This window comes from Astyanax mexicanus, chromosome 13, assembly GCF_023375975.1.
Source record: "Astyanax mexicanus isolate ESR-SI-001 chromosome 13, AstMex3_surface, whole genome shotgun sequence".
Lineage (NCBI taxonomy): Eukaryota > Metazoa > Chordata > Actinopteri > Characiformes > Acestrorhamphidae > Astyanax > Astyanax mexicanus.
The window spans coordinates 33,022,865-33,045,279 of record NC_064420.1 but is presented as its reverse complement, the minus strand read 5'-3'; the positions used below and the strand labels follow the sequence as shown (position 1 = coordinate 33,045,279).

At 39.2% G+C, this 22,415-nt stretch overlaps 2 protein-coding genes and 2 non-coding genes across 10 annotated transcripts; 1 reads left to right on the top strand and 3 right to left on the bottom strand.

The window, feature by feature from the left end:
- Positions 1–517: 517 nt before the first annotated feature.
- naca (nascent polypeptide associated complex subunit alpha) lies at positions 518–12,433 on the bottom strand. 7 transcript variants are annotated; one of them, XM_049462934.1, is made up of 12 exons: positions 12,321–12,433; positions 9,836–9,911; positions 6,507–7,220; positions 3,894–4,463; positions 3,540–3,770; positions 2,781–3,416; positions 1,902–1,987; positions 1,666–1,743; positions 1,436–1,582; positions 1,031–1,159; positions 811–933; positions 518–629 (listed from the first exon to the last, which is right to left on the bottom strand). In XM_049462934.1, the coding sequence occupies exons 2-12, from the start codon at positions 9,903–9,905 to the stop codon at positions 615–617; spliced, it is 2,799 nt and encodes a 932-aa protein (XP_049318891.1). In that variant the 5' UTR covers positions 9,906–9,911; positions 12,321–12,433; the 3' UTR covers positions 518–614. The 7 variants fall into 7 exon arrangements, with proteins under 7 accessions (XP_049318891.1, XP_049318889.1, XP_049318890.1 ...); XM_049462932.1 differs by having other exon boundaries at positions 2,781–3,770; XM_049462933.1 differs by having other exon boundaries at positions 2,781–3,647.
- On the bottom strand, positions 701–774 carry LOC125780704 (small nucleolar RNA SNORD59). Its single transcript, XR_007423982.1, has one exon. It is a non-coding gene; the product is annotated as a small nucleolar RNA SNORD59 (small nucleolar RNA).
- LOC125780703 (small nucleolar RNA SNORD59) lies at positions 1,256–1,331 on the bottom strand. The gene has a single exon (XR_007423981.1). It is a non-coding gene; the product is annotated as a small nucleolar RNA SNORD59 (small nucleolar RNA).
- tfip11 (tuftelin interacting protein 11) lies at positions 12,397–21,891 on the top strand. Its single transcript, XM_007249971.4, has 14 exons — positions 12,397–12,486; positions 13,704–13,916; positions 14,672–14,837; positions 15,382–15,538; positions 15,622–15,749; positions 15,902–16,057; positions 16,784–16,975; positions 17,080–17,394; positions 17,487–17,593; positions 19,053–19,221; positions 19,377–19,620; positions 19,849–19,991; positions 20,252–20,417; positions 21,372–21,891. The coding sequence occupies exons 2-14, from the start codon at positions 13,708–13,710 to the stop codon at positions 21,746–21,748; spliced, it is 2,529 nt and encodes an 842-aa protein (XP_007250033.3). The 5' UTR covers positions 12,397–12,486; positions 13,704–13,707; the 3' UTR covers positions 21,749–21,891.
- The last annotated feature ends 524 nt before the right edge of the window (positions 21,892–22,415 follow it).

Below are 22,415 nucleotides of genomic sequence, written 5' to 3'. Positions count from 1 at the left end.
TAAGGAGACAGGCCGCTGTCCGCTGTGAATAGAAATTCTCTTGACGCGAATCACGGAGACCATTTAAGTATAAAGTTTTCAGGAGAAAAAGCCAATCAGCTTGCTAGTTTTGCGGAGCGCTAGTAGGGAAGCCCCTGCCCCAGCCTCAAATGTATCGAGTAAAACAATAGTTACTTTTACTGGTAACTAGTTACTTTTATAGAGAAGTAACTAGTAACTATAATGAATTACTTTTTCAAAGTAATGTGCCCAACATGGCTAATTGTATTTGCATTAATATTGGGACAGTTTACAACAATTCCACAAACCAACCATAATTCCTTATAACAATCTGATCCCAATTTCCACAAAAGTAAAATTTGAAAACATCCAATAATTTTTTCCTGATTTTTATAGAAAAGAAAAAAAATATGTATTAGCTTAATACTTTGTTAAAGGGGAGCAGATTTATTGCTCTCATCTTAAACAGCTGCAGGTGAATGAATATCATTAAAAAAGAAAAACTGCAGACAACAAATTCATCAAGCCACAACTTTATTACTTTCGGGTATAAATTGTACAAATAGTGTAGATCAATTCAGCAACATCTCTTTCTGACCCACTCTAGTCTCCGCCTACATCGTCAATTCCTGTAAAAAGAAAGAGAGAATAGGATGTTAGAATAAGCTGCAAAACAAATTAAATTTCTTTAACCCCAAACTCTTCTCAGAACAGATGATTGGCTTCAGGAGACTCAGAAGAACGAAAGTCATGCTGTTAACTCATCACAGAAGTCATTTAAAAATAGTATTAATTTGTGTGTTCACTCACCATGATGGCATTGACGATATCGTTGTTGTTATTCTTCAGTGCGCGTACAGCCTTCGCCCGTGACACATTGGCTTGTGACATGACCAGCTCAATGTCCTTAACCTCAACTCCGGTCTCATCAACCTGGATAAAAACGCAGAAACAATCAGTACTTTTACAAACAAAGTGGCCTTAGAACTTAAAATGGACGGGAGTCAACAGTAGAACAAAATGTGGTCACCTCTTCCTCTTCGCTCTCCTCCTGTACTGTGGGCGTCTGTGTGTTTTCTTGGATGTTTGAAGCTGCTTCTCCCTGGACCTTGAACTTTTCTGCAGCAGCCAACTGAGCTTGCTGGGACAGATCCTCAATCTGAAGAACACAAGCACAAATATAACAGTAAGTTGGGTTTGTTTAGAGTATTTAGATAAGTGTGTTTAATTCAGGGCAGTGGCATTAATAAAAATCCCCTCTCAGGACAGAAAGTTTGGCTTCATCAGACTCAGAAGAACGAAAGTCAAACTGTTTAAATCATCATGAAGAGGATGCAGCTTTTGTGGAATATTAAAACACCTTCTCCCTATATTAAACCCAAAAAAATATATAACCCAACAAAATCTTTACTGAAATTGCACAATATTCTCTCACCTTAGCCTCACCAAAGACAATGTAAGTGTCTGATGCTGGGCTTTTGTAGACGTCTGGTTTGGTGATGACGAACAGAATGTTCTTAGATTTGCGAATGGTTACCCTGGTAACTCCTGTCACTTGTCTGAGACCCAATTTGGACATTGCCTGGTAAAACACAAGATTATTAAAGGTTACATACTGAAAACAACACAAGTGCACAAACATGAAAATGGGAGACTGGTGAATACCTTTCTTGCTTTCTTTTCGCTTCTGCTCTGTTTTGCTTTGCTGACAGGTTCCTCATCGATTTCGGCAGCAGCTGCGAGCTGTGGAGAGAAGTAGTACATGTCAACAAAGCAACAGAACCTACAAATATTGGCTACCCAAATAAGGGACTCTGCTAGGCTGAAGCGTCCCAAAACAACCCGTGTTATACAAACACCAATTATCTAAAATTGCAGCTGGAGAAGTGAGACAGTCTTACCTGTGCCTGCTGTGTCTGTGTCTGCGCAGAATCCTGCTCCTCCAGATCAGGAACAGACTCGTCACTGTCGGATTCAGTGCCAGACCCTTTGTATAGAAATTTAATAAAAAAAGGAAAAAAAGTTACATTACAGCAATGAAAGATCAAGTAAGAACAAAGACAGATTGAAGTCAAACACACCGTTTAAAAAACTTGAATCTTCCTAATTCCCCCTTTATCAGATTCTATTTAGAACAACCTAATCTTAAGCACAAGTGTCAAACCACAGTTGCAGGTTTTCATTCCAAACAACCAGCAGCACACCTAATTCCACTTGCTGAATTAATGTCAGTCCCGTTTGTGCAACCAATATGTGCTTCTGCTTGGCTGGAATGCCAACCCGGCCTTTTACCCACATGTTCACCCTATAAATGTGGGTAAAATTGCATTGTCTCTATATATACACTATACATCAGAACTAGCAAGGTAAAGAGGCAGTGCATCAGAATAAATAAATCTATTGAGAAACATTCATAAACAAACAAAACAAATCAATGAAGTATATTTACTAAACATTGTCTTTAAATAATCAATAAAAATAAAAAGCTACAAACAATTATATAATCCCTCATTCGCATTTAATCCAAATCAGTCAACTCCAAATAAAACCTGGTCTAGATTTGTTTTTTAAAAATGGGTTTAAAAGAGATGGGTGTGATTTACTAGCTGAAACAGGCCAGTAGCTTGTAGAGGACTTCCAGTATTAGATGACTTCAAACAGGAAATTTGCTTTGGCTATTCTCTAAATCAGTATTAGTGAAATGTGACAATAACACCTAATGACAAAGCTACACACCAGAAAGGAATAGCAGCAGGCAGGAAAAACAGAGAAAGAGATACCCTTGTCGTTCTTGATGCCCGATTCAGGTTTGGATGGAGTTTTGACAGCTGTAGGTGCAGGGGCAGATTGAACTTTAGGGGCCACGGTTGGGGCTTTTGGGGTAGGGGCAGCAGGGGGCACAACATTGGCAATCACAGGGGCTGCTTTCGGGGGAGCCGGAGCCGGAGCCGCAGCCACAGGTTGGGGTTGGAAAACAGGCATGGTTACAGGTTTCTCAGGTGGAATGAGTGGGGGCAGGTCATCATCCTCCTCCAGAGCTGGAGGGGCAACAGTGGGAGCCACATCTGGCTTCTTTTTGGGGGACTCCACCTTTGGTGGACTACTTGCTACAACTTCGGAGTATGATTTTGGAGCAGGGACAGTAGGTTTGGAAACTACTTTGAAAGCTACAGGGGCAACAGCAGCTTTAGGAGATGTTGGGGCAGGAGATGCATCCTTTACAGGTTTTGCCTCCACTGGTGCTGTAACAGCCTCTTTAGGAGAGGCTGGGGCAGGAGCTGCGTCCTTTACAGGTTTTGCCTTTTCTGAGGCAGGAGCAGCAGCTTTGGAAGGTGCATCCTTGACAGCTTTTGCCTTCTCTGGGGCAGGAGCAGCCTCTTTAGGAGATGCTGGGGCAGGAGCTGCGTCCTTTACAGGTTTTGCCTTCTCTGGCGCAGGAGCAGCAGCTTTAGGGGATGCATCCTTGACAGATTTTGCCTTCTCAGGGGCAGGAACAGCCTCTTTAGGACATGCTGGGGCAGGAGCTGCTTCCTTTACAGGTTTTGCCTTCTCTGGTGCAGGAGCAGCAGCTTTAGGGGATGCATCCTTGACAGGTTTTGCTTTCTCTGGGGCAGGAACAGCCTCTTTAGGAGCTGCGTCCTTTACAGGTTTTGCCTTCTCTGGGGCAGGAGCAGCAGCTTTAGGAGGTGCATCCTTCACAGGTTTTGCCTTCTCTGGAGCAGGAACAGCCTCTTTAGGAGATGCTGGGGCAGGAGCTGCTTCCTTTACAGGTTTTGCCTTCTCTGGTGCAGGAGCAGCAGCTTTAGGGGATGCATCCTTGACAGGTTTTACTTTCTCTGGGGCAGAAACAGCCTCTGTAGGAGATGCTGGGGCAGGAGCTGCGTCCTTTACAGATTTTGCCTTCTCTTGGGCAGGAGCAGCAGCTTTAGGGGACGCATCCTTGACAGGTTTTGCCTTCTCTGGGGCAGGAGCAGCAGCTTTAGGAGATGCATCCTTCACTGGGGCTGGAACTGAATCTTTAGGGGAGGTTGGGGCAGTTGTTGCCTTAGGAGGAGGAGAAGCAGCCACTGGAATAGGAGCAGGCACAGATACTGGCTTAGCCTCTTGAGCAGGGGAAGTTGGGACTTCCTGCAGAGGCTCAGCAGGTTTAAAAGCATCTGCTTTTTTAGATTTTGCCTGTTTACCAGCCTTCACAACCTTAGGAGCAGCTGTCTCAGCTTTCCCTGCACCTGCAGAGTCAGCAGGAGGAGATGCAAGTGGGGAACAGGGTGGGGTGGCTTTAGGGCCAGAAGCTGATTTTGGGGAGGTAGGGGAAGAGGAAGAGGCAGAGAGAGAGGAGCGCTTCCTTCGGCCCACAGGCACTGGCTTGGGGGCAGAAGGAGAAGAAGATAGCTTGGAGTCAGCCTTAACCCCTTTAGCCTTAGGTTGGGAGGCAGCAGGAGCTACAGCAGCAGCTGGAGTGGCTGAGGAAAACAAAGGGCTTGAGTTTTTCTTCAGAAATACAGCAAATGTGCTGAGAAAATGCATGCGTATTAAGGTAAAGGGGAGAACGTCCTCACACTCCTTGCACAAAGTTGTTAAAATCACACGAAAGCTTCCAAAATGTCACAACAAGCAGTCTATTTGGCCATTGCTGCCACTTTGTCACACCACAGGCATTATAGCACTAAACAGCAAATTAAAATCCTTTAACCATTATTAAACGAATATTATCTTGCGCAAAAGTCTGGGCACCCTTAGACAAACAACCCTAAAGGGGTTGGTAGTCCCTATAGGTTAAAAAAAAATGCAATATCTTAAATCATAAGCCTAAAACCACTGTGGAATCCATGAAGAAATGGAAAAAAAAGGGTGTCAGAATTACACATCTTACTGCCAAAAGAGAGTAACCCCTTTTTATGTTAGACAGTAACCGTGCATGTTCTGAGTGACTGTTTAACACAATTAAATAAAACAAAAATACAGCATTTGGCCAAGGGTGTCCATAAGTTTGCTGTGTATTGTTGTACAAAACCCAGTACATTTTGCACACAACCTATGTGAAAAGCTAAGCAATCCAACTATGCCTCACTCAAGTGGAAAGAAGATGCTGGTAATATGCTAACTTGAGCAAAAGAGTTGCTAAAGTTTAACATTGCCGTTGACAATAGTGAGATAAAAGCAGGCTCACACACAAACAACCAAATGATTAAGATTAATACTGCTTGAAAACCACCCCTAAAATGTTTAGTCCAAAGCTCCAATGATTAAACATGCACATTTTATTAGTAAAAAAAAAAAATCAACCACCATACAAGCAAGCTTTAGTGCACACTTTCAGTGTCTAAAGGCAAAATTAACAATTAATAAATATACACATTACTCTAGGATCACTGTGGTGACCCCAAAATTGCAGATAACTAGCTATGGTTGGCACCATAGAGCAACACAGTAGCCACATAAATCCACACATTTGAGCTTTCTAGAGCAGTGTTTTTAAATCCTGACCTTCGAATACCCAGAATGTGTCAGTGTTTTTTCTGTTTTAGCACAATATCTGCCAACATCCAAGCCTTTCAGGCTGAATGTCTTACAACAGAAAAATCTTGAGCTGTTGGGCAGAGGTAGTTCAGGACTTAAAACACTGTTGCGTTGCAAACATAAGCATTAGAAGTGCCTTCACTCAGTTATACTAGAGGTCTGCACTTATTTGCCATTAAAATAAAATCTGGAATCTCTTCTGCTTGTTTACATCCGAAAAACCTACCCAAATTACACCTACTTGCTGCAACCAGGTGTAACCAAGTAATTTATTTCCTGCTTTATCATGACTATATCATGGGTAAAACCCACTTGTGCAGACCTCTTAGTTGAACCCAAGAAAAATAATAAAAAAAAGTCACAGATAACGCAGATTACAGGCCCATTTATGCTCAACATTAACAGAAACTAATAACGCTCATTTTGTCCGTATACGTAAGCTGTCTCTGAACGCTTCCGGAACAAAGCATTACTGCTGGAAATTGTTTAAGCAAAAATGTACCTTTTTTCTTTAAACAACAAATGTTTAAGTACACTAAGCATATGATTGTTATACAGACCAGGGTCTGTTACATCACTGCCTTTTTGTAGTAAGTGTTTATTGCCATAACCTCCTCCACAGTTTATCATTTATTTATGGTAGTCAGAAACTTTCTACTTGAGCCTCCATCCATGCCAACAAAAATGGAGTATAAATGAGCCTTGAGTGTGAACAGAGGATCTGGGTAAACTTGACATCTGGCCTGATTCAACAACAGTTCTGTAGATGTCTGAGACACCTACAAGAAAGGTCCCAAAATACTATTATATTCTGTTGTACAAATAAACTAATATTTATTTAACCTATTATGTATTTATTAATTAAAGAGGATTTATATAATGGCACACCAGAGCACTGGTGTGCAAGAGTGCACTGAAATATGCAAAGGTTAATAAGGGCTCCTGTTTTGAAAGCAGAGGGTCAAACTTCACACACACTGACCCACCTGGTAGGTGCTGAGAAGAAAGAGAAGGGCCAGCATGATTAGCCTGCACCTTCGCCTGGACAGCCTCTGAATGGGCTACGACTTCATTCTCTGATAAATTGTTGTTTTGAATGACCTCATCTACAGTAAGATAAACAGGTTTTTCTTCCATCGCTGCGGCTACTACAACCTGCTCTTCTCTTACATCTTCAGTGGTGGCCTCCACACTCATGGACTTCAAGCCATCAGATAATGCTTCCTCCCTCTTGGGTTCAGAAATGTTTTGTGGAGAAACAAACACACCATCTACCACATCTCCAGTGGCTAAACTCTCCTCAACTGCAGGTTCTGCAGATAATATTTCAGCAATCACAGGCTGTTCATCAGTAGTAACTTCTGGTACTTGGGCTGTAGGTTCCACCAGAGCTTCTTTCACGTCTTCAACAAGATCTTCTTGACTTTTAACAAGAGCGTCTTGGGCAGGTGCTTCTGGTTCTTCAGAGTCTTCACTAGCAGTAACAAGCTTAGTTTCATCCTGTTCCTCAGTAGCAAAGGTTGGCGCTTCACTATTGGACTGAATGTTTTCTACTTTAGGTGCTGGTTCTTCCACAGATTGTGCTACAACCTCAGCCTTTGTGATAGAGGCCTCAGGAACAGCACTCTCCACTGGAGTAGGCTTGGGAAATTCTGGAACTGCTGCCTCAGAACAGGCAGGCGTGTTTACCACCCCAGGAGCTAAGAGGGTGGAGAGGATCGAGGAAAGTAGAAAGTATAAGAAAGGAGGAAGGGCAGTCACAGTGAAAGGGTCAACAGCAGCTTAAGAAATCTCTCCAAGATATTCTGTTGCATATTTTTTATTATTTATTAGACCTCACCAATTTACACCTGGTCACAGCATGTTCCTTGAGTATAGTGCTGGGTGGTATGAACAAAAATGCTTATCAGGGTATTTTGCAAGATTCTGATGGTTTCACAGTATATGACTAATTTTTTTTATTACTTATAGTTTCATGACTGGGCTTAAAATAAAGTACAGAAGTACTTTGATTACTATTGGGTTTACTTTGTCTCAAAATTACAGAATATATTAAGAAATCAGACTTTATTAAAATAACAGCTGAAGAGTTTAAACAACAGACTTTAAAAAGAGAACAACTAACACATCTTTTACCAAACTAAATATCTTAAATAGTTCCATAACCTATAAATGAACCTAAAATACTCAATGTAAGTATATAGGAGATATTTCTCAAAAGCTCTATTGCACAAGTAAAACACAAGTTTATCAATTTACAGTGTGTTATTATTGAAGCCATCAGAGACATTACAGTATTTAAGGAGCTGTTTATTAGTTTATCATAATTCCCCTAGTTCTCCAGTTGACAAATGAATTAAGTCCGGTGTGCATTAATATTATCCTTTAAGCTACAGTATTAATTAATGTATTTAAACACAGCTTTAGTTACTCATATTGCAAGAAATAACAGCAGAGGCTGCAGGAGTTCTAATCTCATGTTTCTTTAGGCAAACCAGCGTGAGACTGAGCTGAGGTTACTGTGCTTCTTCTACATATATAAACAGAGCTCCGGAGCACCTCTAGTGGTAAAGAGAAAATGGTATGAGAAAAAAAAAAAAACATACTGTTTCAAAATCTCTCTCCGGTGTACCATACGAACCAGTATACCGCCCAGCATTACTTGAGTATCAGGATTATAGCCACATAAGGTCAGACTAAGTGTAAACACAATTCTGGTGGCTAAAATCTTACAGGATACAATCCAGATACTAGTCTGATGAAGTGACCAGTTGTACACAGAATCTTATATATGCAACAGAAAGTGATTAATGTTTTCTATCCACAGAAAACACATTTAACAAAACTATATGTATATTTATTTACACGCTTACAATGGCTTGTCAGTGAAACATTAGTTGGTGCCCATATACCACTCAAAAAATGTGTGTGGAGGAAGGTGAAGTTTGCCAACAGTGCCCAACATGTCCAACTTCTACCATGCAGTGCCCACAGTTAAGAATGGTGAAAGTCCAACACCTGCTAGTACCATATGTGATGCTACAAGAAAGGTCTTTAAGACAAGAAGTCAACCAAAACAGCTTTATAAAAAGAACAAGTAACATGTTGCTCCTAAAAGTACATTTTACCACATTTAAGTACTGCTGAAATGACCTCTAGCTTGGGTAACCACACAGCATTTTTTTTATTAAACAGATCTCTCGTCAGTGGCTATTCATCAACCATTCCCTTTCTAAAGCAGATGCAATATGCAGTCAAAGTTGTAGGGTTTGAGTCGAGAATCCAACAGAATTACTTGTACAAGGTTTGTTTTCAGGGAGAAAAGAGAAAAAAATAAAACAAAAAAAGGTTACATAAAAAAGGATGAACTGAACTAAACCAATACTGAAGCTATCAATGTAGCTATAAAACTTGACTATTCTCCCTTTCAGTATGACTAAATTATTTCACACTGTGCTCCTTAAAAAAAGGGATATGGTTTTTGTAGGTATACCGACTACACAATACATAAAACAAATGATCTACCCAAAAGAACACTCAAGATTTTAAAGTTTTAACACAGCTTCAGTAAAACACTCACTATTAAGTGTGTAAAAACCCTAAAATCAAGAACAAGCTACGTACAATGTAAAAGAAGAAAATCAATGAGTAGCTTCCAAACAAAATATTTTTTTAAGTAGTCTCAGACAGAGATGAAGCCTATCTTAGACCACAGAGTATTCTGAATGGAGATTCTCCATCAAAAGAAAAAAATATTCTATGACCAGGGTCAACCAGGAGTCCGGCCTTAGTGTGTAGGGGTTAGAAACTGACATTCCATAGAACAATGATTCATGCACAGTTGACTTATCCAAATCCCATGCACAAAAACAACAGTGAACACGTGCTTTAAAACACTACCACAATGCCTCGTGGTCATAAAAACAACAGGCATCGCAGGCAACTATTTTGCTTTCTGGAAAAGGAGGTCTTGGATGAACTCAATTTAAAAATAATCCCTTTCAGTCTAAATTTGACAAGGTTTGGTCGGCCATCTTAACCCAACCAAACTTGCATTCTCCGTTCAACAAAACCCGACACCACCCCCCACCCACCAGTCAAACCTGCTGCACAAATAATGTCCACAACAGCTGGTGACAAGGAGTTAAAAAAGACCAAGTGTCAGACATAGTTAGTTGTAAATACCTTAAGAGGAAAAGCTTTAACTTACTGCCATCAGGATTTTTTTTAAATCAATCAATCTACAGCAAATGAGCTCCAAGACCCCTAAACACAGAGGTTAGTCTACAATCTACTATAAATGAGCACTACATACCCGTCTCCACCTGGGGCTGCTGCATCTCCTGCTCTGTCACTGGGACAGTTTCTGTGGCTTCGCCTGGCATTGTTGTCTACAAAAAAAATAAAAATACATAAATAAAGAGCAAACTTTTTCAACTTTACTCACACAATCAGTAAACAAGAGTTTAATTAAGTTAAAATCAGTTAAATGATTAAAAAGTTACAAATTTCTTTAACACAAGCTGTACTAAACTGAACCAATGGTTAACAAATAGTGCAGGGTTTGGGGGAAATAAATTATATCTTTAAGACCAATATTATGCAAATCGATATATCGATATAATCGAATATATGTCTTGAGTTGACCATCAAGTGTTGTCATATTATAAGCAAATTTTCAAAGATCAGACACTCAAGTAATTCAACTAAATACATGTGGGAAAAGAACAGCATTAGGTGTGATCCTTGCCCATTTTTGCTGAATCATTATTTTAACAAGCCAATTCTCAAAAGCTCTAGTGGTTTACGTATTTATTTGTATATTGACATAACCTCGTAATATATTTGCTGACCTTAGTATTGCCCCCTGCGTTTACTTAGCTAGCAGGAAGAACCCATTAATGTGAAAGAGTTTTACATTAATGATGTTTAATATATTTAGGATATGTAAACAAACATTAAGAATAGAAGTCCGGTGCTCTGTAGAATGTAATGTGTAATGCTTCATTATGGTTAAATCAGTAGCATTACACATGGCTTGGAATAACTATTGCAGTTTTAGCAGTATTTTCTGGGACTACAGCTGTTATATTGTCCAAAACATTGGTGAGAGGCCTACTAAAAACCAGAGTAGATGTGTTAACCCAAAAGAGCATATGATGAAGTAGCTGTGTCACAAACCATTTAAAAGATGTGTAAATCTCCCTACAGCATTCTGTCATTTTAACCAAGTGTAGTTGCTAAGTGACTGAACTTTGTAATTAAGTTCATTACAGGACAGTGTGTGTGTGTGTGTGTGAATCTGACCTTATTTGGGTTATGTGCTGAAGATAAAACTAGCTCTTTTTAAAAGTAGATTTTTAGCTTGCAGCTGTTACACCATTTAAGTTAACAATTTAAAATGCTTTAACTCGACGTTTTAGAATATATACAGCTCTAGAAAAAAAAAAGAGACCACTTAAAAAAGTTTTTTTGGATTTTACCAAATTGTAAATCTCTGGAATATAATAGAGAGTAAGAAATAATCACAAGCCATCAAACGAAGTTGAACTGCTTTAAATTGTGCACCAGGAGTGGCATACATTTATCCAAAAGCAGTGTGTAAGACTGGTGAAGGAGAACATACATGAAAACGGATATTGAAAACCAGGGTTATTTCACCAAATATAGATTCCTGAACTCTTAACTTTATGAAAATGAACTTGTTTTCTTTGCATTATTTGAGGTCTGGGAGCTCTGCATATTTTTTTTTGTTATTTCAGCCATTTCTCATTTTCTGCTATTTTTACCAGAGCCGTATAGTTGGCTAACTTGTTCTAACACAAACTCTAGAAACTGTTAGGATACAGGTTATGAAATTGTTTAATCATTTGTGTTTTCAGGATTTTAACCTTAAAATATTTGAAGTCATGTGCTCATAGTGACAACATAATCGAATGAGCTACTCACATGATTTTTTCTGAATATATTTCTGAATTCAATAATTAGAAGTGGGTCTGAGCTCTTGAGGGTTAAAAAGTAAATGTAACAACGTTGGTAAGTTAGCTAATTAAAACATGACTAACTAGTTACCTAAGGTCAGTCCAAACTACGAACTATCTAGTTAGCTAAGCTAGCTAACGATCTAGTAGCTACCCTATGTATTAAAGTGCTTGGGGAAAGGGCTTTAAGTCATGTTTAGCTAACTATTTTGGCCTTTTAAATAACGTTGGGCTACTCAGGCTAATCTAGCTAACGTACTAAAGGAACTATAGAGCGTTAGGTACTGTAAAAAACGAAATACTACACATACATTTCCATGTGCCAACGTGACTAGCTAGCTTAGCTATCTAAAATGTTCTCCATGAACATGCTAGCAAGACCTGAAGCGCTGCTACCTATCTAGTTAGCTAACCGCTAGCTCTCCAGTTCACAGGCAGCCCAGACCTTAGTGTTCATTAGCTAGCTGGCTGGCCAACCTTACGAACCGGCTCTCTCACTCACTAAACACTCTAAAGAATTTTAGCTTCACTAAAAATCATTAAGAAAAGCCTATATACATATATAACTAACTATATTACTAAAAAACACAACTGTCATGTTCCAGCCCAGCCAGACAGAAGGCGCTGCCTCAGCTCCCCCATTTTGAAGAGTCTGCCGGCAGCATTGAACCACAATATCTAATATTTGGAGACGCGAAACGGGCCAATACTCAGCCCTTATCCGAGAAGAGCTTTTACCCAACGATTCTAGCCGGTTCTGGCAAAGCAAGCAAGCGTAGAAAGCTCGGATGCCACAAGATTGAAAGAAGGAACACTTACTAGGTCTGGGCTCGGGGTCCAAGATGGCTGTGAGAGAGGGTTTCTGACCTCTGCGTCACTGTGACATACACACCGCGCTTCCTGTACAGAGACAGGCCGACAGGAAGGAGCTGCGCAGTTTATAGCTGAAGATTAGCGCTGTCTGCTTAGCGCTATACACAGACAGGTGAGTGCTGCTGCTGCTGGTGCTCGTTTTCCTGATTTAAATTAAATTATTTAACCTAACGGTCTCTGTTGGTGGATGGGTAATACACAAACAGTAGGCCTAGCTAGCGAGATTAGCTAGCATTCGCTAACTTTGGGCTAACGTTACTATAACGCTGTTGTTGTGGGTTAGCTAGCTGGCTAACCAAGCTAATGTGAAGCTAGCTAGCTCATTTAGCTAACCTGGGTCCACACACCGAATTAGATACTATTTAGACGTATTAACGGGTTGCCGTAAGGATTAACGACCTCTAGGGTGAATAACAGCTGTGTAAATATAAATAAGCTAGTTAGTTAGCTAGCTATCTCTTTTATAAACAAAAAGCCTCCCCTTCAGTCTAGCTAGGTTAGCTAGTTAGCTTAGCTAGTTTAGCTAACTAGTTAGTAAATAAGCTGAGTGGTTCTAACATAATATCCCAGTAACTCTTGTGCTGCAGTTGTGCCTTACTCAAAAATAGGTAGGTTTAACCTCTTTCATGTAGTTTTCGTTTGTTAATTTAGTAGCTAATTGTTTCTATTAGTCAGTAGCTAGCTAGCCTGCTAATGGAATGTGTCCAAATGTTTAACTAACAGATGAATTAAATGGGTACAGAGTACCAATCAAACGCTTGGACTTCTCATTGAATGTGTTTTCTTTTCTTTTTATGTTATTTTTTTTACATTGTAAATTTCATATTAAAGACAGTAAGTCTGTACAGGAACAGCAACATGTGCAATTATTTTGTCAACAAAAAGTGTTAAACAAGCAATACTTGCTGAAAGAAATTATAAAGAAAAACATTAAATGAGAGTGTGTCCAAACTTTTGGCTTGTGCTTTCTGACTGCCACTTTCAGCAACTATTGTGCTGCTGTTGTGCCCTAGTGAGAAACACAGAAACTAGCTTGTGATGAAGTTCATCTATTGATTGTGCAAATTTTGTCTGTTAGTGTGTAGCTAGCTAATGATATGTGTTTTTCTCTGATTAACTGTAGAGACGTATCTAGCTGGTGGTTTAGCAGATTATCTATATGAGTGGGAGATATGTCATAAACGTAAAAACACAAAAAAATATCAAAATAAAAGACGTTTTAGTTAATGTTCTATAATATCTATGGTATGCTCAGAAAAAAAACAGTACTGTCACATTGCCCAGTCGACTGAATGCCATTCATTGTATGTGCTATTTTAATTCCTGCAGAATAATGTCTATGTCCCATCTGTATGGGCGTAGAGGAGGAGAGGAAGAGGAGGATGGGGTCGAGATTGAGAAGTTTGAGGTGTCTGAATGGGACTTGGCCAATGAGTTTAATCCAGATAGACGTCGGCACAGACAGACCAAAGAGGAGGCTACTTACGGAATATGGGCTGAACATGATTCTGATGATGAAAGACCCAGCTTTGGAGGCAAGAGGTACCCAAACATTACTTTAATTTCTAAAATTAATTTATGGTTAGAGGTTGTTTTTTTTCTGATACCACACTCAGGAAAACACTTATTGGTTTGCTAATACATAATGTTTGCTATAAACAGTGTGAAAAATGTGAAGATTTACATAGCAAATCTGTCATCACCCTCTCTAAATGTAAAATGTGAACATTTATGCTCAGAGGGCTTGATATGACCAAAATTTATATTGTGATATGTCATGTTTTGGTCAATGAGATATAAAACCTTTAATAGATTTTAACAGTATACAAGTCACCACCTGGGGTGTATTTAATCATGCACAGATTGAGCTGGGCAATATGGTAAAAGTATTTTATCTCAATATAACACAATACAGATATTTTCCTGACACAATATTTATCACAATGTTTTAAACCTCTTCTGCTGCACATCATCCAATTAAACAGGATATTTACACCCCTTGTAATTAAATGTAAAGTTGGGTCAGAGTACTTTAAACCCTGATGATCCTTAATATATTTATTATGATGATGTTAATATGGTAGGAATATTTATTACCTTCAGTTTAGACCCATTCTATTCTTTCATTGAATATATAATTTACCAATTCCCTATTTCCAGAACCACCACTTTTAACCTTTCTATAAGCAATAACTGAAGTCAGTTACTAACTAAAACAATTAGCATTAGGATGGTTTGCTTCTGTTTTTGCCACTGAGAAGATTCTAATTTTGCTCCATATGTGAAAAACTGTGTAGATCGAAGGACTACTCAGCCCCTGTGAACTTTATAAGTGCTGGCCTGAGGAAGACTGCAGCTGAAGAGAAACAACAACAGCAGCAGGGCTCTGATGATTCAGACGAGAATGAAGAAGCAGCAGCACCACCACCACCCCGTGCTACTGCACCCAAAAAGCTTCAGACGGTAGTGCAAAATACTTACATTTGTAATGCTGTTTTTTTGCCATTTCATTTTGCTTTGTGGGTATTCTAGCATTCACAGCTAATTTCACTGAATATAATCTGGCAATTTGGGTCTAATGTCTCATTTACGATCATGCTTTTTTGTAAGATACATATTTCAACACAATTGGGTATACATACGTTGCCCATGATATCGCAAGACAATTCTCTATGATATTTCAAAGCATCTGGATTACTAAAGAAGATTTAAAATTTATTTAAAAAAAAAAAAGGTAAAGACCAGAAATGATTGGATGATTTGGATTATAGATTTATTGGTGTCAGTTTCCCAGATTTTGACAACCATTATTTTTTAACCTGTTTATTTGATTAGTGCCACCACGTGGAGTAATGAAGCAGTAACCTTATTAAGTCAAATTTGGGGGGTTTACAATGTCTATGTTTCAGGAAAAATATTGATATTTAATGCCTTGTGCCAATATTATTTAGCTTTTCTAAGACTTATAGATTTCATTGTAACTATTCATTTGGTTTACATCCTCCAGGGTGGGAACTTTAAGACTTCCCATAAGACATTTGCTGGAAATATCCGACCAGGGCAGGATATCGGAAGCTGGGAGAAGCATACAAGAGGCATCGGTCAGAAGCTTCTGCAGAAGATGGGCTACGTCCCGGGCAAAGGCCTTGGAAAAAACGCACAGGGTAGAGTATCTTTGTCTGTGAAGGCTAATTCTGGGTTTTATTCAGATATGTTTATGTGTTCTGATGAGTGAATGTCTTTACAGGTATTGTAAACCCAATTGAGGCTAAAGTGCGAAAGGGCAAAGGAGCAGTGGGGGCTTATGGGAATGAGAGGACCCAGCAGTCCCTGCAAGATTTCCCTGTGGTAGACTCTGAAGAGGAAGAAGAGAATGTGAGTCAAAGATGCAAAATGACACACATTTGACCTCATGAATGAGGAAAAAAAAATTTCTTTTCTTTTAGATCCCAAATTAACCTTCAAGGTAACTTTTTGGGACCAGACACATTTGATAAACTAATCATTTGCTCTCTATATTTCTACAGGAATTTCAAAGGGAGTTGGGTCAGTGGCGTAGAGATCCAGTATCAGGGAAGAAAAAGCCCAAATATTCCTACAAAACTGTGGATGAGCTTAAGGCTCATGGGAAACTCACCAGTAAGAGCATGAGCAAACCTGCTGGAGAACTTGCCCAGGTCAAGGTGAGGCTATACTAACCTGTTGGCAGTTTTAAACAACATTAAAGTGCCAGATTATCTTTTAATCTTCATAAATCTTTGTCGTAACCTGTATACCCAGGCTGTGTCCAAAATGCTTTTTAACAAATTATTTCTATTGTCAGCCTATAATACCACCATACATATTTCTCTATTGTACATTATAAGCGTACCAATTTCAGAGCAATATTATCCAATAATTTGTATGTTTTGCTCCTGGGTTTCCTCTATATTTAAGAAATATAACCCATATTTTATCTACATTCATTGTTATATTATTAATTAACCTATTCACGACCCCTAAAGTTGAAGTCTTTTTGTATGATTTGATCATTTGATGGAGCATATCTGTATAGTGTTTTTTGTTAATATTATAATACTAGTATAATATTCCTTTGTGTCTTGAAGTTTAAGGAATGCATAAGTTTTTTCTTAAGCACCTGTCTGTCTGTCTGAAGGTGACAGATATGACTGGAAGGGAGCAGAAGGAATTTAGAGCGCCTATGATTCAATAAAAATATTAATATTTTATGCAATGTATCGATATGATATACGCGAAATGATGCGATTTATCAATGTTTTGTTCCACCCCTAACATGGTGTAGGTTATTTACACCATAGATTTAAAAGACAAAAGTTAAATTTTTCTGAGACATATTGATGACTTTGTAACTTTTCTTGTGGTCTGTCTGTATGTCTGTCAATCTGAAGGTGATAGATATGACTGGTAGGGAGCAGAAGGTGTACTACAGCTACAGTCAGATGAGTCAGAAGCACAGCGTTCCTGAGGAGGCTCCGCTGAGTGTGGTTGCGCGAGAGCAGAAGAGCACCACTTTTGCTCTGCCAGAGCTTGAACACAACCTCAAACTGCTGATTGAACTCACAGAGCAGGACATCCTCCAGGTACGTGTGTCACATTTTCCAGAATAAGTAGGAAACGAACACTGTCAGTACTGGCCTAGTCTGATTCCTTCTTCTGTTGTTTGTGTGTGTCTCCATTTGATTAGAGTGCTCGACGTCTGCAGCATGAGAAGGACACAGTGGTGTCTTTGACGCATGAAAGCACCGCTCTGCAGGCCAGGCTGAGTGAGGAGGCAGAGGCTGTGGAGAGGCTGGAGCGAGTGCTGGAGCTGGTGGAGCAGATGGAGACAGCTGGAGACGATGGCAGACCGCCACTCAGCCTGCAGGAGTGTGCAGACGCCTTCCAGCAACTGCAGACGCATTTCTATCAGGAGTACAAAACCATGGGTTTAGCTGACCTCGCTGTGTCTGTAGTTCACCCGCTGCTTACTGAAAAACTCAAAACCTGGGATCCTCTAAAGGTGAGCATGCATGAGGATACACTTGTTGGAGAAGGAACATTTTTCATACATTATTTGATTGCAATTCACAGAGATATATATTCTTTTTGTAGGACTGTTCATATGCTTTAGAAGAAGTAGGCCAATGGAGAGCCATTCTGGAGGGAACGCAGCTTCAAAATGCTGCACCAGATTCTAGCAGCATGGACCCATACCACAGGTAAACATTAGTACTGGAGTATTTTTTTATACTGTTTGCAGTTTTAAGCAGATTTTCTTATAGTTCCTTTTAAGACTGATAAACTACATTCCAAATGAAATGTTGTACACACCTCTAATAAACTAATAAATGCTCTCAACTACGTTTATATGCACCCATTTCTGACACTAGGTGTGCAAATGCACACACAGACACCTTGTCTAGGCCCTGTAGAGAACATTTCCTAAAAGGATACACACACACAGCTTTAGGAGTAGTCCTGCCAATAGAATAGGACCCTGTAAATCAGGTAAACATAACCCTACAGGCCCCATGCCGAACACCAACTGTGGGATAAAGGGTATAAAGCCGCCCTAGCATTGATCTGTGGAGCAAAGGAACTGTGTTCTCTGGAATAATGATGCTCTAACATATACTCACTACTTTTGGATGAGTTAAGGAATTTGTTATGAGGTAGTTTTGTCATCCAACATCCTGTTTTTTAGTGAAGCTCCGTTTGCTAAATACAATTTAATCCATTCCACATAGCAATGTTCTAAAAACTAGTAGAATCACTCTCTGGAAACCAGAGCCATTTACTCCAACAAAAGCAGTATGCACATTAAACTGTTTAATACCTTTTAATTTTTGAAGAAACAATAAATGTGTCCCAATAGTTTTGTCTATATATCTTTTTATTTATTTATTTTTTGTAATGTAAATAGCCCAAAATGCTTAGGGAGAGGCGATATGAATTACTGAATTTCGACTGGATTTTTGGGGCCTGATAGTGAGTGCAATTCAGTGGGTAGCAATGATCATGTTCGACAGCATCTGGCTATAATTGTCCATGTGAACCTACAGCTCTGGGATAAAAATACGAGACCACTTAAAAATGATGATTTTCTTTGATTTTACCAAATTAAAAAACCTCTGGAATATAATCAAGAGGAAGATGGATGATTACAAGCCATCCAACCAAGCTGAACTGCTTGAATTTTTGAAAGTTATCCAAAAGTAGTGTGTAAGACTGGTGGAGGAGAACATGTCTAGATGCATGAAAACTGTGATTTTCCAGAGCTGTATAAATGACTGGCAGAAATCACATCCACATTTAAAGTAGGAGGCCTCTCATGCATATCCTGTGGGTCATGACAGCATTCTTTAGCATTTAAGGGACTCTGTTAAAGTCATTGAACACAGTTCTAATCCCTTGACATTTAGCATATCAGTATAAAATTTAACATTTTAAAGAAAATAAACATTTATTTATGAAAATTTGATATAACATCTAGCATCTCCTGTTGTAAACTAAAACAGCGCATGTCAGATTCCAAACATGCCTTGGTTGATCAACTGCATCTGTGCTTAGAAAAAAAATCAAATTTAATGATGTAATGATTGAATCCGTATTATTGGTTTTCTTACCGCAATTTAAGATTGTAATTTAATTTAATTTAATAGGTCTTTCTGTGTGCAGATTAATATGGGAAGTGTGGGTTCCGGTGCTGAGAGGCTGTGTGGCTCAGTGGCAGCCCAGGAACGTGGGGCCATTGGTGGATTTGGTGGACTGCTGGGCACCTGTGCTGCCTCTCTGGATTCTGGATTACATTCTGGAGCAGCTCATCTTTCCACGACTACAGAAAGAGGTCAGTTTAAACAGTGTACTCATGCCCATAACACATTTAGCCTTCCAAACATAGTTCACAATAGTGTATGTATGTATTTTATTCACTTTATTTACATTAAGTAAACTCTGAAAATGTTTTAATTATATAATCTGTTTTGTTTTGTATTTCTGCAGGTGGATAATTGGAACCCACTGACCGACACGGTACCCATACATTCATGGATCCACCCCTGGTTGCCGCTCATGCAGGCACGCCTGGAACCGCTGTATTCGCCTATCCGCAGCAAACTGGCCCATGCACTGCAGTGCTGGCACCCCAGCGATGCTTCTGCCAGACTCATCCTGCAGCCATGGAAGGATGTTTTTACCCCTGGAGCCTGGGAGGCCTTTATGGTCAAAAACATTGTACCTAAGCTAGGTATGTATGTGTTGATCTGTCTATTAAGGTTCTTGGCATGTGACCTTCAACTACTTGATTTAGAATGAACAGTTAATGGATCAGTTTCCCAGAAAGGGATTAAGACTATCCACATAGCTACCTGATCTGGCAAAGTCTATTAAGGATGTTTTCAAAAACTTCAAAGTAATATTGATACAAAGCTAAATACTTAACTGTTGTTTTCTAATGTGTTGGTTTGTGGTGCAGCTTTGTGTCTAGGAGAGTTGGTGGTGAACCCACATCAGCAGTTGGTTGAACCATTCACTTGGGTGATGGACTGGGAAGGCATGCTCTCTCTCTCCTCAATGGTGGGACTTCTTGACAAGCATTTTTTTAACAAATGGCTACAGGTGGGTTTAGGACTGTTTGTTCTTGTTAGCTGTCAAAGTATAATTTTTTTCTCTAGGTTTTATCCTTTAAGATAAATAGTGATGGAACTTTGCTGTGTTTTTGAATGTGGATAAATTGTTTGAAAATGCATGAAACCTTAAAAAATTAAAGGTGTATTCAGTTTAATTTTTTTATACAATTATTTTCGTTTGCACCCACTGTGTTTATGTACTTTGCAGATAATACATCTATGTTTTTCTTTGGTCTTGTGATGTTCCAGGTGTTGTGTTCTTGGCTGAGCAACAACCCTAACTATGAGGAGATCACCAAGTGGTATTTGGGCTGGAAGAGCATGCTCTCAGAGACTCTGCTCAGTCACCCAGTCATCAAGGAGAAGCTCAACGAGGCTCTTGATATCATGAACAGAGCTGTGGCTTCTGGACTAGGTCAGTCATCCAGGCAAATGCATGCATACCCAGTATACACATACAGATTTTTCACTTGTTTAAAATGCAAATTTTTGTTCAGAAATGGAATTATTCTAAGCTGGATAATAAATGCTTTCTTTTAAATGCTTTAAATGAGTTGCTTACCAAGGAGCCACCTGTCACGCACTCAGCTTGTAATTTTATCCCAACCATGCTCTTGGAAATCTGAAGCGGCTTTTAAGCCAGTCATTATCATCCTGGACCAAAAAAACATAATGGTCACGGAAAATGCGCTTTCAACGAATTCAGCCATTAGCAATATTTTTCAATAATGCCAACGCTGCCATCTGCAACAACTCCAGCGCAACATTTTATGCATGTTTATATAATCTAGGCTAAGTGGAAGCACAATGAATGATTATTTCAGTAACCAATTGTCTGATTAATTTACTTTATTTTACCCAATAATGGCTTACTACAATGTGTGAATAAAGGATATCTAAATAGTTGTAATTTCAATGCGTCACCTCCAAGTGTTGCCAAATGACAAAAACACAATACATACGTACAAAAAAATACGCCTAAAATGAAAGTGTCGTGGGGAAACGCACTTTCTCACGTTTGTCACATTTAGCACATCTGACCATGAGCGTGAAATATGACGTATGCAATGTTTTTGTGCGTACGCACCTTAAGTACATGAAGCCCCAGGTGTTTTATTACTTTTGATTTGTAATATAAAGGATATTGCAAATCCAAGTATGAAATATAGTTTTTTGTCACATAATATACTTAAATTAATTTCACTAAAGAAATATATAATCACATTACACAATCACATCCTTTCTTGAACAACCAAGTGCAAATGAGAGACTTAAGTGGATGAGGGCTCATAAAAACAAGCTTTAAAATGCAAGGCTTAGCACTCAAAATGCTTATTTAACTTAAAACCTTTTGCTCTATGCCCCACAGGAGGCTACATGCAACCTGGTGCGAGGGAGAACATTGCGTATCTGACCCAGACGGAGAGGAGGAAGGATTTCCAGTACGAGGCTTCAGCTCAGCAGCAGCAGCAGGAGCGGCGTGAGGTGGAGAGTAGTGTCCCACGCCCTCCAGGCACTGTCTCTGTTCCTCCATCAATACCCACCCACTTCAAAGACCTTATCCAGGCCAAGGCTGAAGAGAATGGCATCGTCTTCATGCCCTTGGTGGGAAAGCGGCACATGGGCAAGCAGCTGTACACTTTCGGCAGGATCATGATCTACATTGAGCGGGGAGTGGTGTTTGTTCAAGGCAAAAAGACATGGGTTCCTACCTCACTACAGAGTCTTATCGACATGGCCAAATAAAAGGAAAACATCTCAGCCTGACAGATGTTGTTGAGTGTGATGCAGATTCAGTTTGTTAGGTTTAGGTGACCGTAAGGCATGTTTTATACATTTTGTAAAAATGTGAAAAACTTTGAAATAAATTGAGAGGTTTTGTAGATTAAGCTTTTAATGACTGAAGCATTTTGTGCTGGTTTGGATTTCCCAAAAGGATCTTAAATGTTTATCACGTAAAAATAAAGTGACTTACGCTACTCAAGTACTCAAATACAGCTCTGGAAAAAAAACTGAGACCACTTCAGTTTCTGAAACAGTTTCTGATTTTGCTATTTATAGGTTTATGTTTGAGTAAAATGAACATGACATTAAAATATTGTCATTTAGAGCATTTATTTGTAGAAAATGTGAAATGGCTGAAATAACAAAAGCTTTCGTACCTCAAATAATGCAAAGAAAACAAGTTCAGAAATCAATATGTGGTGGAATAACCCTGGTTTTTAATCACATTTTTCATGCATCTTGGCATGTTCTCCTCCACCAGTCTTACACACTGCTTTTGGATAACTTTATGCCACTCCTAGTGCAAAAATTCAAGCAGTTCAGCTTGGTTTGATGCCTTGTGATTTTCCATCTTCCTGTTGATTATATTCCGGGTAATATAATGATGGTAAAATCAAAGAAACTCATT

Bases quoted from the DNA above. Each gene is read 5' to 3' on its own strand.
- naca (XM_049462932.1), bottom strand. From the start codon at position 9,905: ATGCCAGGCGAAGCCACAGAAACTGTCCCAGTGACAGAGCAGGAGATG. The intron at 4,464-6,506 runs GTGGGTCAGTGT...TGTTTTCCTCAG, and splicing joins TTCTTCTCAGCACCTACCAG to CCACTCCAGCTGCTGCTGTA. The intron at 934-1,030 runs GTGACCACATTT...GTTTTTATCCAG, and splicing joins AGGAGAGCGAAGAGGAAGAG to GTTGATGAGACCGGAGTTGA.
- tfip11 (XM_007249971.4), top strand. From the start codon at position 13,708: ATGTCTATGTCCCATCTGTATGGGCGTAGAGGAGGAGAGGAAGAGGAG. The intron at 14,838-15,381 runs GTAGTGCAAAAT...TACATCCTCCAG, and splicing joins CACCCAAAAAGCTTCAGACG to GGTGGGAACTTTAAGACTTC. The intron at 20,418-21,371 runs GTCAGTCATCCA...TATGCCCCACAG, and splicing joins AGCTGTGGCTTCTGGACTAG to GAGGCTACATGCAACCTGGT.